The 13,994-nt window shown below is 58.6% G+C and overlaps 2 protein-coding genes across 2 annotated transcripts in view; one reads left to right on the plus strand and one right to left on the minus strand.

Annotated features, from left to right (window-relative positions):
* SBNO2 (strawberry notch homolog 2) overlaps positions 1 to 7,095 on the plus strand; it is a gene marked incomplete at its 3' end in the record, with an annotated part of 50,922 nt that extends 43,827 nt beyond the window's left edge. The window contains exons 18-31 of the mRNA XM_082011087.1: positions 535 to 710; positions 919 to 1,050; positions 1,333 to 1,468; positions 2,139 to 2,251; positions 2,759 to 2,830; positions 3,325 to 3,433; positions 3,741 to 3,815; positions 4,184 to 4,327; positions 4,508 to 4,602; positions 4,937 to 5,029; positions 5,224 to 5,355; positions 5,590 to 5,666; positions 5,846 to 6,036; positions 6,470 to 7,095. Of these exons, the coding sequence (XP_081867213.1) occupies positions 535 to 710; positions 919 to 1,050; positions 1,333 to 1,468; positions 2,139 to 2,251; positions 2,759 to 2,830; positions 3,325 to 3,433; positions 3,741 to 3,815; positions 4,184 to 4,327; positions 4,508 to 4,602; positions 4,937 to 5,029; positions 5,224 to 5,355; positions 5,590 to 5,666; positions 5,846 to 6,036; positions 6,470 to 7,095 (2,171 nt within the window). The remainder of the gene's footprint in view (positions 1 to 534; positions 711 to 918; positions 1,051 to 1,332; positions 1,469 to 2,138; positions 2,252 to 2,758; positions 2,831 to 3,324; positions 3,434 to 3,740; positions 3,816 to 4,183; positions 4,328 to 4,507; positions 4,603 to 4,936; positions 5,030 to 5,223; positions 5,356 to 5,589; positions 5,667 to 5,845; positions 6,037 to 6,469) is intronic.
* A 4,165-nt stretch (positions 7,096 to 11,260) lies between these two features.
* Positions 11,261 to 13,548, minus strand: GPX4 (glutathione peroxidase 4; the record flags this gene model as incomplete). Its single annotated transcript, XM_082011121.1, has 7 exons — positions 11,261 to 11,529; positions 11,893 to 11,952; positions 12,313 to 12,337; positions 12,451 to 12,602; positions 12,718 to 12,862; positions 13,051 to 13,145; positions 13,471 to 13,548. The coding sequence occupies 7 exons, from the start codon at positions 13,546 to 13,548 to the stop codon at positions 11,497 to 11,499; spliced, it is 588 nt and encodes a 195-aa protein (XP_081867247.1). The 3' UTR covers positions 11,261 to 11,496.
* Positions 13,549 to 13,994: the final 446 nt, after the last annotated feature.

Raw genomic sequence — 13,994 nt, forward strand, 5'->3', positions numbered from 1 at the left:
GCTGCGGGGAGCTGGGAACCGGAGTCCCTTCTAGTGACAGGCACCAGTGTGCAGGAGCGCGGCTGGAGACAGCCGCCCACCCCAGTGCCCTGCAAGCATGGACAGCGGCAGATCAGACGCGACCCTTTTGGGGGGCGGGTCTGGGTTAAGGGGTTGGCAGAGTCAGTGAGTTGATGTGAGGAGACTCTCTTGCTGTCTCCTTGGAACGGTGAAGGTCCTTCTGTGCTTGGGACAGCCTTATGATCTTGGCTAGCTTTTATCCTGTGGTGGTCAAACCCGGGCTGGTGAGGTTGATTCACATTAATCTGCTGTGATCAGTGAGCAGGAAGAATGTGTCCTACGTGCTTCTTTCCCTACCAAAACAGGGGGAAGCACAGAGGGAATTCACTCCAAGCTCAGCAGCATTTATTGCAAGTCAAGGTGTCTCTGCCTGCTCATCAGATAGTGCTCCAGAAGCCCTTTGGGACAACTTTTTTCCCCCTCTCTGATTTGCAGTTACCAGATAGCTCTAAACTTTTGCATTTTACGTTCCAGGTAATTTTCACATGCTGCCTTCCCAGAAAGAGATGCACGGCCTGAGAGAGCTAGAACACGTGGAAAAGATGAAGCAGGACCTCCTAGCAAAAGTAAAAGCACTGGGCAAAGAGCTACCTCTCAATACCTTGGATGAACTGATCAATCACTTTGGGGGCCCGGAGCATGTGGCTGAGGTACTTCTCACAATCAAGAGTGTATTTTTGTGACACTGGGAGACAAGAAAAGGGGCCAGCAGAGAGGGTTCCTGCTGGAAGATGATTTCCTCTCCTTCCTTGCAATCTGAAAAAACTGTTGAGAACTGACTTTCTAAATTGACTTGCTGCGCCATGCAGGTCTCTCCCCTCTGCTAACAGCCTCTCTCTCCCCTGTGCGTGCGTGCAGATGACAGGGCGGAAGGGTCGGGTAGTTTGCAGACCGGACGGCTCCGTCATGTTCGAGTCTCGTGCAGAGCAAGGCCTCTCTATAGACCACGTCAACCTGAAGGAGAAGGAGCGTTTTATGAAAGGGGAAAAGGTGAGTCAAGTTTGAGCCAAGGAAACCTCCAAACACCTGCATGGGAGTGAGCACACTGAGATGAGAAGGAGAGGGAGGGTGCCTTTGCCTGCTTGTGCCTTGCCAGCCTCAGGCCAACGAGGCTCTGTAGCTTTGTCTGTCTGTCTGACCTGCTGGAAGGTTACAAGGAGTCCTGGGTCCCTTCACGGGCTGGGGAGTTGTGCTTTGGGCTGCTTCTTGAAGCATTTTGCAGATGTCCAGGAATCTCACTCCCCCTTCTCACTTCTTGTCTCTCTCCCTTAGCTTGTAGCAATAATCTCCGAGGCCTCCAGCTCAGGTATCTCTCTCCAAGCAGACAGACGGGTGAAAAATCAGAAGCGTCGGGTCCACATGACGCTGGAGTTGCCCTGGAGCGCAGACCGGGCCATACAGCAGTTTGGTGAGGACTGAGTGTTCTCTGTCACTGTCTCCTTCCCCTGAGCATGGTTCAGACCGTGAAGCCTCGGGCAGCCCTGGGAAGGAAAGGTGTGCATGGCCGCCCGAGCCAGGCTCGTGCTGCAGCTGGCGCAGGTGTATTTACCTTCCTGAGATACGGCACCTTGCAGAGCACAGCGCTCCCGTGTTTTGGCAGGATGGAAATGCAGACGTGAAGCAGTTGTGACTTACTTATATTGCGAGGAAGGCTTGTGTTGTCTTCAGGAGTGATTTGCAGTGTGGGAAGGGGGAACCCTCCCATAGATGTTAGCAGTGTGTCCTCATGAAACATGCTGGGAGTGTGTGGGGATTTCTCTTCCACCCTGGGGAGGGACAGTTCCTCAATGCATGAGCACAAAAGAAATAATGCACAGCCTAGCTCAAACTGGGGAGCCACTCCTCAGGCTCAGAGGGTCAAGGCTATAAATTCAACTCTGCTCAGGTCTAAGCAGCACCAGGGTCATGAACGTGACTGTGCCTCTGTCCTTTTCCCCCGGAGAGAGATCTCCTTTGAAAACCAGCATGACGTGGGAAGTTGTTTTGGCTCTCTCACCTCTTGCTCAGCTTCCCTTCCCATACCAGACACGCTGTACCAACCTCTCCTTTCACTTCTGTTCTCATGTCCCTCCCTGTAGGTCGAACACACCGATCAAACCAGGTTTCTGCTCCAGAGTATGTCTTCCTTATCTCTGAGCTGGCAGGAGAGAGGAGGTTTGCATCCATCGTGGCAAAACGTCTGGAGAGCCTAGTAAGTGCCCTGCGGCAAAGAGGTCAACACGTCAGTTCCAGTTCTCTCTGAAGAGCTTCCATTTCGGTGTTCCCACTGGCATGGCCAGTCTTACTAGTACGGGGGATTGTATCACCCCTGACGGAGGGCATTGCAGTTGTGGAAGGCAGGAGGCTTTTAGCATCTGTGAAGAAGAATGTGTAGCCAAGGCATCATGAGGAATTTCAGGGAAGCAGAACCCAATTCCAGATGCTGGAATTCCCCCACTGTTACAGGAGTGTAAACCCATCCTGTTTCCAGAAAACTGATGAAATCATTAGTGGAATAATTAATTTGTGTCTGTTTCATTTTTCTTCACTCCTGATAGATCCCCAAATACTTGGGTAAAGTCTCAATATTCCAGAGGAATGCTGCTTCCCCACAGCACGTTCTTATGCTGGCCTCTTCCGAGACGTGGCTTTGGCCATCCGTCTCTGGTGTTTTGCAACAGCTAAAAGCAAGAACTTTTTGCTTGGTCTGCCTTCCTAGGGTGCCTTAACCCACGGAGACCGACGGGCCACCGAATCCCGAGACCTCAGCAAGTACAACTTCGAGAATAAGGTAACTTGAGGCTCTTCTCAGGGTAGCTCAGCCAAGGAGGGGTCAAAGTAGTCAGCAAGTGCCTTCGGTGGGAGCCAGAGCCGGGAAGATCGTTACTGGCATCTGCAGGCAGGATCTGGCCTAGCACCCAGCACCCGCGTGTAGCCCCGTGTTCAGCGCGCAGAGCCGAGCGAGGAATGGGTGCTGCGCACCTGAGCAGCTCGCTGGCAAGAGCCTTGCGCTCCCACGGGGCGCCGGGAAGGGCGCGTGGGCCTCTGCCCCCCGCTGGTGCCGGCACCCGGGCGCGGACGTGCAGGTTCCTGTACTCTGGTTCCCGAGGGACAGAGGAGGCCCCTGACGCACGGCTTCCCCCCGGGACGGCCACCAGGTCAGTGGCCTTCCTGGAGGCCATGGCTTTCTCTGCAGTGCCAGCAGAAGTGTTGTGACACGCTCAGTGCGCCGCTGGGCGGCCAGTGCGGGTTTGTCCCGTGCCTGACTCTTGTCTCCTTTCACAGTACGGGGCTAAAGCACTAGACAGAGTTCTCTCCACTATCCTCAACCACACGGAGAACAGAGTTCCTGTGCCTAAGAGCTATGACAGAGGGGAGGCTGCGTTTTTTCATGGTAAGAACATTATCAGCTCTGGGGTTTCTGCTGCATCTTGCTGGCCGGGTTGGTCTCAGGTTTGGGATGCCTGAAAAACGGAGCAGAAGCTCAGCGAGAGGGAACAGTACCGCTGGCTTAGCAGCTCACTAGTGAGTGGGGCGATTGGCCACCCAGATGCATGTCACCCTGCCAAGTGTGGGGAGAAAAGAGTCTGGGAGAGACTTAGCTGCAAAATGTCGGGCACAGCTGGAGGAGAGGCAGCCCTGCAGGACTGCTGAGGGAAGGCTGAACCCTAAAACGCACAGGCTGTCTTCTGCCATTCCAGAAATGAAGCAAGGTCTCATCTCTGTGGGCATCTGCTGCAATCAGATGAAGTACGGCACTGTCTCGGTGGAGAAGGGTATGTGTCAAGCTTTTCCTGCCCAAAGTAGGGGAGAAATGAAGGAGGCAGGGATGTCGTGGCCCACCCAGTCCGACTGCATGGGAGCACAGCCTGAGGGGTTTGCTGTGCAGTTGGGGCGGGATGTTTGCTTTGAGGGGAGCGTCCTGAGGGGGTTAGCTGGCGCTGCAGATCCCATTTCCCGGCAGCAGCCTGGCAGCTGACCACAGCCTGGAGGAACAGCCCTTGGGCTGCTCTCTCGTGCATTAGTGCTGTGCTGCCATCAGGAGGGGACGCGGGGTGGCTTGTCGGGTGATGCTCTTTGGGAGCGTGCTGGTGGGTGCCATGCCCAGCTGTGCCACGTTCCCTGACCCACCATGCTTTTGCAGACTGCTCCATCACGAAGTTCCTGAACCGCATCCTGGGTCTGGAGGTGGACAGGCAGAACATGCTCTTCCAGTATTTTTCTGACACCTTTGACTATCTGATTGAAAAGGACAAGAAGGAGGGCAAATACGACATGGGCATCCTAGGTATGGAGCCTGAGGGTTCCCTGTTCCTCCCTGTGCCAACCTGTGCTGTTGCCACAGCCATCTCAGGCACTGCGGTGTCCCCTCACAGCACAGATCCTGAGAGTCCTGCAGGGAGAGGAGGTGGTGCAGGAAGATAGATCTTACAACTGGCATGTGTTTTGGTCTTTCCTCCTGCTATAGATTTAGCCCCAGGGGTGGATGAGATCTACGAGGAGAGCAAAGAGGTCTTCCTGACCCCTGGGCACCCGCAGGATGGGCAGGTCGTGTTTTATAAGGTAGGCAGCCTGTGCAGCTATTGCTGCAGTCCAGTCTCCTCCAGTGCTTCCCAGTCTGGGGCTATGAGCTGTTGTGTTCCTTCCCCTGCCCTGTGGCTTTGTGTCATTTTTGTGTCACATCTGTGTTGGTCATGAGCAGGTGACTGATGCTGGGAGTTACACAGAGCAGGCAAGGAGAGGCCCTGCCGTACCCGTGAGGGCAGTCTGGCAGTGCCTCCTTCTAGGCTGCAGCAGCACCAAGCTTGTGTTGAGGGTGGGATTTGTGAGGCAGATGCTGATGCACCTGTCCTGCCCCCACCAAAGCTTCAGAATCCCTCTGTTTGTCCCCATTTAGATCAGTGTCGACAGAGGCTTAAAGTGGGAGGAAGCCTATGAGAAGTCACTCAAACTGACAGGATCCTTCGATGGGTTCTACCTCTCCTACAAGGTAGGTCCCTGGGCTCTGCCAGGGTGGCACCTCAGCTTGGAGGATGACTCCAGCAAGATAAGGTCTGCCATGGCTGCCTGGGGGCTGGGAGATGCCTCCAAGAACCTCCGTCCTGGAAGGAAGGGGGTTAGTTTAGAGAAGTATGAGCTTGGGGAGAGAGGCTGTGACTGTAACCATCAGCTCCACCCCAACAGATGCGAGGCTGCAAACACACCTGTCTGCTGGCAGAGCAGAGCCGTGGGAAGAATTTCATCCTCTACAAGCCAAATATTGGGAAGCAAAGCCAGCCTGAGAGCCTGGACAGTCTGCAGAAGAAGTACCGGCGGGTAGGTGGGAGCTGCGGCCCTCCAGTGTGGGGAGAGAGAAAAGCCTCTTTCTCTGGGCAGGGGTGTCTTTGGAAGGCCGTTTGCTGTAACCCCTTCACAGCTCCTTGTAGCCCTGTTGTGGGTTCGGCAGAGAGAGTGGTATCACCCAGGTGTCCTGACTCCCAGCCTGGATTTCAAGCCTCAGCTGCATGTTGGGCAGTGGAAGATCTGTAATGCTGTGTGTTTCTTCTGCAGGTGCTGCCTGAGGAAGCCAAGAAGCACTGGGAGAATAGCTACAACTTCTCCTTGAAGAACTGTAACCATGCTGTCTGGTAAGGCATCTGCAGCCCCAACCTGTCCTGCCCTCCCCAGAGCAGAGCTGGTGTTGGGGAGAGGTTCCCTGGCTGTGGTGGTGGGGAAGGACCATGCCGGGGAGGCGGGGGGTGAGGGCTCCTGGTCTGCTGTGGGAGCCTGTGCTGATTCGGGTGGTTTTCTCCCACTTGGACTGAAGGAACAGGAGCTGCAAGCTGATCCAGGAGGGGAAGGAGTGCTTCCAGGGCATGCGCCTGCGTCACTACTACATGCTGTGTGGGGCCCTGCTGCGGGTCTGGAGCAAGATCGCCAGTATCATGGCAGACATCACCAACACCAGCTACCTGCAGATCGTCCGCCTCAAGACCAAAGAGAAGAAGAAGCAAGTCGGTGGGTGAAATGCTGGGAAGGGGGTGGGGAGCAGGACATTTTAGGAGAAGGAAGAAGGGGTCCAGCTGCCCAATGCCAAGATTCCTTTCCTAAAAAGGGACGTGTTCTGGCCTGGAAGCATACCACTGCTTTAGATGACCCCTTTAGATGGGAAGGAGGGGAGCTGGGGCCACGCTGACGTGTGCTTGGGCACCACCAGGCAGAGGGTGTGAGCCAGGCCTGAGCTGTCCCCTCCATCTGCTATGAGCCTGCCGTGGAGCAGCTTTTGCTTTGGTTGCAGTGCTGTCTGCCTGCTCTGCAGCCCGGCCGAGAGGCGAAGCAGGCTGGGAGTGTGCTTGGCAAATGGGCCCCAGTGCTACTGCCCACCCCTCGTCCCCACCATGCCTGTTCCTTCCTGAAGTGCTCTGGGGACTGATGCACATTCCTCCCCTAGGGATAAAGATCCCCGAGAGCTGTGTCCGTAAGGTGCTGGAGGAGCTGAAGCAGATGGACGAGAACGTGAAGCGAAAGCACAACCGACTCCTCCAGGCCCAAGAGCAGAGCCAGCAGTTCTCCCTGCCGCTGCACATCCTGCCACAGCCCCTGGACCTCACACAGATGGGGCCCGGGGTCCCCCTGCCCAGGCACTCCCTGCGCCAGGATGAGATCCTGGACTTGACCTACAGCCCTCCCAGCAACAGCATCCCTGACGTGGTGATGAACCCAGAGCCCGGGGCATTGTGCTTCCCCTCGGAGCCCGTTCTCCAGCCACACCAGCAGCACAGATTACCCTTTGGCTTCAGCCACCCTTCTGCCTTCAAGAGCCCGGCCTCCGTCCTGGAGGGGAACGTGCCTCTGAGCTCCTCGCTGCATGAACACCTGCCTCTGCCTCACCCAGGACCCTTGCAGACACTGCAGCAGCAGCAGCAGGAAGATTTTGTCCAACAGGATGGGAATATCAATTTTAGAGAGATCCTGGAGGACATGCTAAGGACGTTAAATGGGGCCCCCCAGGAGAACATGCTCCCCCAGGAGCGCCAGAGTGTGATCCAGTTCAGTGGGCCTTTCCCAGACTTCTGAAAGCCAGCTGGGCAGGCCATGCGATGCTCGGCCGCCGTGGATCCATATCCTTTGGTGCAGAGGTGAGAGCTGGGGAGCCTCGGCTTTTCTACTGGTTTGGACTGACCCTTTTCTGTTTCTGAGGGAAGAAAAAAAACCTATAGTTCCTTAAAGCAAAGTTTATTTATATATAATATGCAGTCAGGCATGTATAGATTTGTATATAACATGCGCTTGGGGGGAGTTGAGTGCTGCCAAGTTCAACTGATCTGGACTGATGGTCTCTGCTGTGTTCAAGTCCTGCTCAAAGGTCAGTGCCCGTGTAGGACTGAGGAGAGATGCCCCCTCCTCTGTGCCCGTCCCCCTGTAGACTACTGAGTTTCTGAGCTGGGTCGTGCCTTCCCCAGCCCTCCAGCCCAGAGAGCTGGTCCCCCCACGAGCGGGCTGACCAAACTGTGTCTGCATCGGCTGCTGCCAGCTTTCCTCTTGGGCTGCCCCAGCCCTGCTGCGGACCTTGAGGCTGCTCCGGAGGGCTGGGTCTGAAGGCAGGGGTGAAGGGGAAGGGAATGCTGTCCCAGAGGAGTCGGGAGCCACTGAGCTCAAGTGTTGCTCTGTGCAGGGCCGAGCAGGCATAGCTGAGAGAAGCAAAACTGACTGTGCCTGCTCTGCCCTTCCTGGGAAGGGACACCGACACCTCTGGGGCTGCCCGAGCTCCATGGGAGGGCAGGAGCTGGCTGCACCCGCACCTGGTTTGTCAGTATCGTGGCAGAGCTTGTGAGTTTGTCAGAGCTCAGCCACACCGGGACCACGGGGGGATTCCCCGGAGCAGAAGGGCCACGTGCCCCATCAGCCTGACCTGCACTTTAGCCTCGGAAGGTCACTGTGGCTGGCTGTGCTTTGTCTAACTTCTGGCTATCGCGTGGTGTCCTTTCACCTGGCCATCTCACCGGTCCTGTTCTGTAGGGCTTGTCCTTGGCTGGGCCATGGACGCAGGCCCGCGTGTCTGGATCTGGGCGACCCAGCCCTGCCCGCTGCCGACCTCAGTGAGAGCTGCTCCCGGGTCCCAGAAGGGAAGAGTTCCCCGGTGAGCACCAGGGATGTGCAGTATCGCTGCTCATGCTGCAATTCTGCAATACCAAAGAGCAAAGGTCTGCTTTGCAAAGCACTGCCCCAGACAACCCACTGCCCCTCGGCCGGGAGTGGCTGGGCGAGCTGCCTTCTCCCCAGGATGGAGGTAGCCTCCAGCCACCTCTGCCACCTTCCCTGTTCCAGCAGCCTCCCGCCTCGGCAGGTCCCGGGGAAACTCTTTTGTTTTCTTTCTTTAATCTAAGGAGTCTGGCAGGAAGCTGCCTGCTGGCAGGAGTGCTCCAGGCCTGGCAGCTCCTCCGCAAGCCTCCCCTCTGCTGTGTTTCTTTTCTCTGCCTTGAGTCATCGAGGTATTTCCTAGAAGTGGCACCGGCATGTTTTCAGGGGAAGGACGAGAGAACTTCCCTTGCAGAGGACCTGGGGAAGGAGGTCCAGCTGGGAGAGGTTCCCCGTGCCCTGACAGGTCAGTCTTGAGGGGGCTGGAGCTTTACGTGTGCCCGGTGGAGTCCTCTCCAGGCAGAGAGCCTTGACACCCCGCCGTGTCCCCCCAGGGCTCGGGGGGGGCCAAGTGCCCTGTTCGCTCTTGGGAAGCGCTTGGGTAGCTGTCCGCAGTGTTCCTGCTCCTGCTGAGACGGGAGCTGCCTTCCCTGACACATTAAGACCGTGGACCTGCCCCACATGATGCACGTGAGCTTGGTTTTGAGGTTGCTCTGGTCCTCGCCCTTTGTTCTGGGGGCTCGTCCTGACCCCCGGCCCTCCCCGGGGTCAGCCCTGCAGTCGAGGACGCTCGGGCTGCGCTTTACTGCATTCAAGGAAACCTCCTTACCTCAAAGTAAACACCAAAGACGGGGAGCCCCTGCGTGCCCCCGCCCCGGGGCCCTGCTGCTGCCCCGAGAGGTTTGTGCTTTTCCCACAGCTTTGCTCATGGCAACCACGCTCGCCTCTGGCCACAGGGCCGTCCGGGAATCGCCGCTTTCTTGGGGTGCCACAGCAGCTTTCTCCTAGTCCTGAACAGAGCAAGGCTCTCCCCTTCCCCAGACCCTCCTCTATTTAAAATATGCCCTAGTCCGCACCACTTGTGGAGAGGCCCCGGCTTCGCCGTGTCCTGGTTTCTTTGCTCGGCGCTTGCTGAATTCTCAGCGAGGAGAGAAAAGGATGCCAGGAAAACCTATTTCAGAGAGGCTTAAACTCAGGAATAGCGAGGAAGAGTTCTCCTGCTAGGCACTCTCCGCCAGCCACTTCGCCGCCGTCACCCGGAGCCTTACCTGGTGGCTTTGACGTTAATTTTAAAATATATGCAATTCCCCCTCCCTGATCTCTGGAAAGACAGAGAGCACCTTCGAGGATGCCCTGCCCTGCCCCGATCCTGTGTTTTTGTCAGGGTTAATAATATGTAACAATATCTTTTAACTAAATTATTATGCAGTTGTCCTACTGATTGTATGTATTTTTAAATGAGTCCCTTTTTTTTCTTCCCTTACACATTTTTGTTAGCACTTTTTAATCCGCTTGTTGTTTGCCTTTGTTTTTCTATGTGTATTTATAATTAATTGAGATGTATATATGTAAAGAGATTTTTTTAGAATATGTGCCTTTGACTAATAATTCCTGAATTTTCTACTTGCCTCGGAAGGATAATTTTTCATTCTGCTCAGTAAAAACGGAAAGGAAGCCACATACGAGATTTCTGTAAGTCCCAGTTCTCTGTCTGTCTGTCCGTCTGTCCAGAGGTGTAGACCTGCCCCAGGATCCCATCTGGGACTCAGATCAGGATAGGGAATCCAAGGGCCAGGGTCCTACAGGCAGCTGGGGTTTATCTCCTGTGTCACCAACGCAGTGGCAGTTGAGGACTGCCCGAGCCACCCACTTCTGCCTGGGACGAGCCGGGCAGGGGAGGAACCTCCCTGGAGCCAGCCCGGGCACCGGCCTTGGATGAGGCTGCTCCCGCCCGGCTTTGCTGAGGAAAACACAGATAAAGGAGCCGCTGTTCAGGCGCGTTCCTCCAGCACGAGCTGTGCCGCTGCGGCGCCGGGACATCTCGCCCAGGCACTGCCGGCCCTGCTCTGTCCCCGGGGGAGGTGGGATGGGGGTGAGTCACGGGCGATCGTAACGGAGGAGCAGTTTGTACCTTGCCTTGTGCAACCGCATCTGGGCAGCGCGGTGCTGCCGGCAGTGTTCATGGCGAGAGCGAGGGGGGCTGTGGGGCAGCTCCCGAAAGCAGCCCGCCTACCCTGGGGCGGCCGAGCAGTCAGGCAGGCTGGAGCAGGATCCTCCCAGCATCTTCGACGTGCCAGGCTGCAGGCAGGTGGGGGCACCCCAGCAAGGACCCTGGGCAGTTGGGGGCTTTGGATGTTAAAGGGAGACCCAGGACCTCCCCCAGACCCTGGGGAAAAGAGGCAAAGCAGCACTTCTGCACAGCAGGTCACCTGTAAAACACGAGCTTTCCCTGCCCACGGGAGATGCTGGCACCCTGTGGGCTTGGCCAGACAAGGCTGTGCTAACAAGCTGTGGCTGAGACTTCTCGAGGAGGATGGGTGCACCTGTAGTCCTGCACACTGCAGTCGGACACTTCTCTGGCTACGTGAGGTATTTCACTGTGTCCCAACATGACTTGGTTTTGTTTTGCAGCACTTGCTTCTGGCTGCAGTTGCACCACTGCTGGAGCTGTCCCTTTGCTGCCCTGCCAGGGCCAGGAGGGGTATCGGGGCCAGGGGCGTGCTGCTTAGCACCCAGGCTTCGCCTGTAGTCCCTCAGCTTTCATCTGGGTTCGGAGAAAAACAACCCCATTGCCTCATCGGGGCAGATGGCTGTTGGTTTAGGGTAAGGAAGGAGCACAGCTGTGGTCCCAGAGGGGACACACGCCTTCCCCCTGCTCTGGCTTCTCTGGCGTGAGTCCCCCAGGGGCAGGGGCTGACCCAGGATTTGTGTGCAGTTCCCTTGTCAGCACTAAGGAGGATTATCCCTGCTGGGCTCAGGAGTTGTGTAAGGTCTTGGCACCCCTGCACAGCTCAGTTCTCACTGGGAGCAGGGCAGCAGATCCAGCCCTGTCCACCACTCAATTCCACACACCCAGACGCAACCGGTCATTTCTGATACGTTTATTGCAAGGGGACGCCAGATCCTGCTTTATGCCCGCAGAAAAGGACTGCCCAGCAGCGGCTGCCAGCCCTGTGAAGCCGCCTTCTTCCAGCAGGTGCACGCCAGATCTTCAGGTCTGCCTCACCAGCAAGCTGGCTTGAAGACAGACCGTCATTGGGGCTGGATGAGGAGGCTCCACAGGCAGCGGGAGGGCCGGTGCTGGGGCGAAGGGACAGCACAAGGGTGAGATGAGCAGGTCTACAGGTAGGCAGGCAGGTCCTTCTCAATCACCTGGGCGAAAGAAGGGAGCATCGTGCTATGAGACCATCATTGCCCCAGAACCATGCCTGAAGCCCCCTCCTTCCCAGCCCCAAGGGACTGCTTGGAACCACCGACCCACCCTGTGCTGGGTGCCCAGTGTCCCCAGTACTGCAGCCGACCCCCAAAGCACAGGGGTGCCTCTTCCCCACCCCAGCCAAAGGAGGAAGAGAGCTGAGACAGCCCCAGAGCCTGCTCCGGAGCAGTGCTCAGCCCCAGCACCGCCATGTTTCTCTGCAGATATGATCTGCAGAGAGCTGCGGGCACTGTCACACTTCCCGTTCTCCCACGGGTCAGGCAGAGCTGTAACACCGACCACGCCGGCCGCAGACTTACGTAGGGATCCTCCATCGGACTGTACCTCTTTACCACTTGGCCCTCCCGGTTAATGAGGAACTGTGGAAGTGAAGCAGCCCCCAGGTGAGTCCAGCTGCAGCAGGGGCTCTGCAGCCCTGCGAGAGCAGCGAAGCGGCGCAGGGAGCCGCTATGGCAGATCCTGCCTGCGGAGCTGCAGCCCCTGGCAGACCTGCTCCCCCCTCTGCTGGTTTCTGCCTCTCTGGGCCAGGGCTCCAGATAGGACCAGGACAGTGCAGGAGCCCCTTGGGCTGCTCCTACCCTGACATCCAGGGTCACTGCACAGAGCGGTGCCTGTGCATGAGGATCCCTCCTCCCCGCAATGCCTCGGGGACCCCCGCCCCCCGCAAAGAGCGTGGGTTCCACCCAGGCACAGGCTGGGAGAAGGCTGCTGTGTCCTACCTTAGTGAAGTTCCATTTTATTGCACTAAGAGAGAAAAAAAAACAGAAGTGAGACTATGAAATAAAACGCCTTTCCGCTTGCTGCGGCCACTGCCTGCCTGCCGCGTGCCTTCCGCGGCTCCCCCCACCCACACTCACTTGCCCAGGGTGCCTCTTCCTTTGGGCTGGTCCTTCATCCACTTCCAGAGCGGGTGGGCATCGTCCCCATTGACATCGATCTTACTGAACATGTCAAACTTCACACCGTAGTTTTCAGCAAATGCCTTAATTTGAGCATTGTCCCCGGGCTCCTGAGGAAGGCAAGAGAAGGAGCACTCTGAGCGGCCCTGGGACGCCCGGGGGGTCCGGCCAGCCGTGGGCTGGCCCTGCGCTCCCGGGCAGCCCTCGCCCTGCTCCCCCACGTACCTGTTTTCCAAACTGGTTGCAGGGAAAGCCCAGGATGCGTAAACCCCTCTCAGCATATCGGGCGTGCAAGTCAACAAGCTGAGTGTAGTTTACAGCGGTTTTTCCTCATTTTGAAGCCACGTTAGTGATGATGCAGACGTAGCCTCTGGAACGGGGGTGAATCAGCCGCCGTTCCCCCGGCAGGGGCGGGGAGCGGCGGGAAAGCGCCCGTAAACAAGCTGCGCTCCCGGGTTACGCAACGGATTGCCCCACCGCGGCCGACTCCCCGCCCGAGGCCCTTTGAGCCGCGTTCCTCCCCCCGGGGCCGAGCGGCGCCCGGCCCTTGCCTCCTACCGGTACTTCTCCAGGGAGACGTCGTTGCCATCGATGTCTCGGGCGTGGAAGTCGTAGATGGCCTTGGCCGAGCGCCAGTCCTCCGCCTGGGCACACTGCGGGGCGCGGGGGGACGCCGTCAGCCTCGGCCGCCCCCCGCCCCGCGTCCCCTCCGGCCTGGGGGGGGCCCCGCAGCGGCGCTCGGTGCCTCCGTCACCCCACCGGGGCTTCCCCGAGCGACACACGGGCTCCCGGGGGGGGCGGGCATCGTCCGCCCCCCGCTCCACCGGCCCCGCGCCCCGCCAGGCCTCAATCCCCCCCGCCCTGGGCGCCCCACGGCCGCGGCGGCTGCCCGGCAAGAGCCCCGACCCCCAGCCCCCGCCGAGCCGGCCCGGCTCCGGTGGCCCCGGGGCGGAGCGGGCCCCGCCGCCCCGCGCTCACCATGCTCCGGACCGGGCCCCGCGCCGCTGCTGCCGCCCCGCACAGCACTGCCTGCCGCACCGCCCGACCCCATCCCATCGCGCCCCGCCGCCCCCGACCCCTCAGCCAATCGACGGCTCGCACGCCCCGATGCACCGCCCCTTTTGGCCGCGTAGCCAGTCAGAGCGCAAAGAGGCGTGTTCGACAGATGATGGATAGGAAGATAGACCAATGGAAGAGCAAGATAGGCGGGATGGCCGCGGGGATGTTTATCGGCGGGCGGGCGAGACCATGGGGGCGGGGGGATTGGGCCAGGGCGCGGGGCGCTGGAGGTCGGTCCCGGGCTGCGGTCTGTCCCGGCTGGGACACAGACAGCCGAGGAACCGCTCCGGCCGCCGGAGAGGGATCCCTGCCCCTCCCCGAGCGAGCGGCGGAGGCGGCCCACGGCGGACTACGGCTCCCAGGAGACCCCGCGGCACAGGCCCCCGTGGCCGCCTCGGCGCCGCCTGTGGCCGCGCGGGCAGGCACTAGCGCGGGCGGCCCCG

This window comes from Phaethon aethereus, assembly GCF_964289735.1.
Source record: "Phaethon aethereus genome assembly, chromosome: 26".
Classification (NCBI taxonomy): domain Eukaryota; kingdom Metazoa; phylum Chordata; class Aves; order Phaethontiformes; family Phaethontidae; genus Phaethon; species Phaethon aethereus.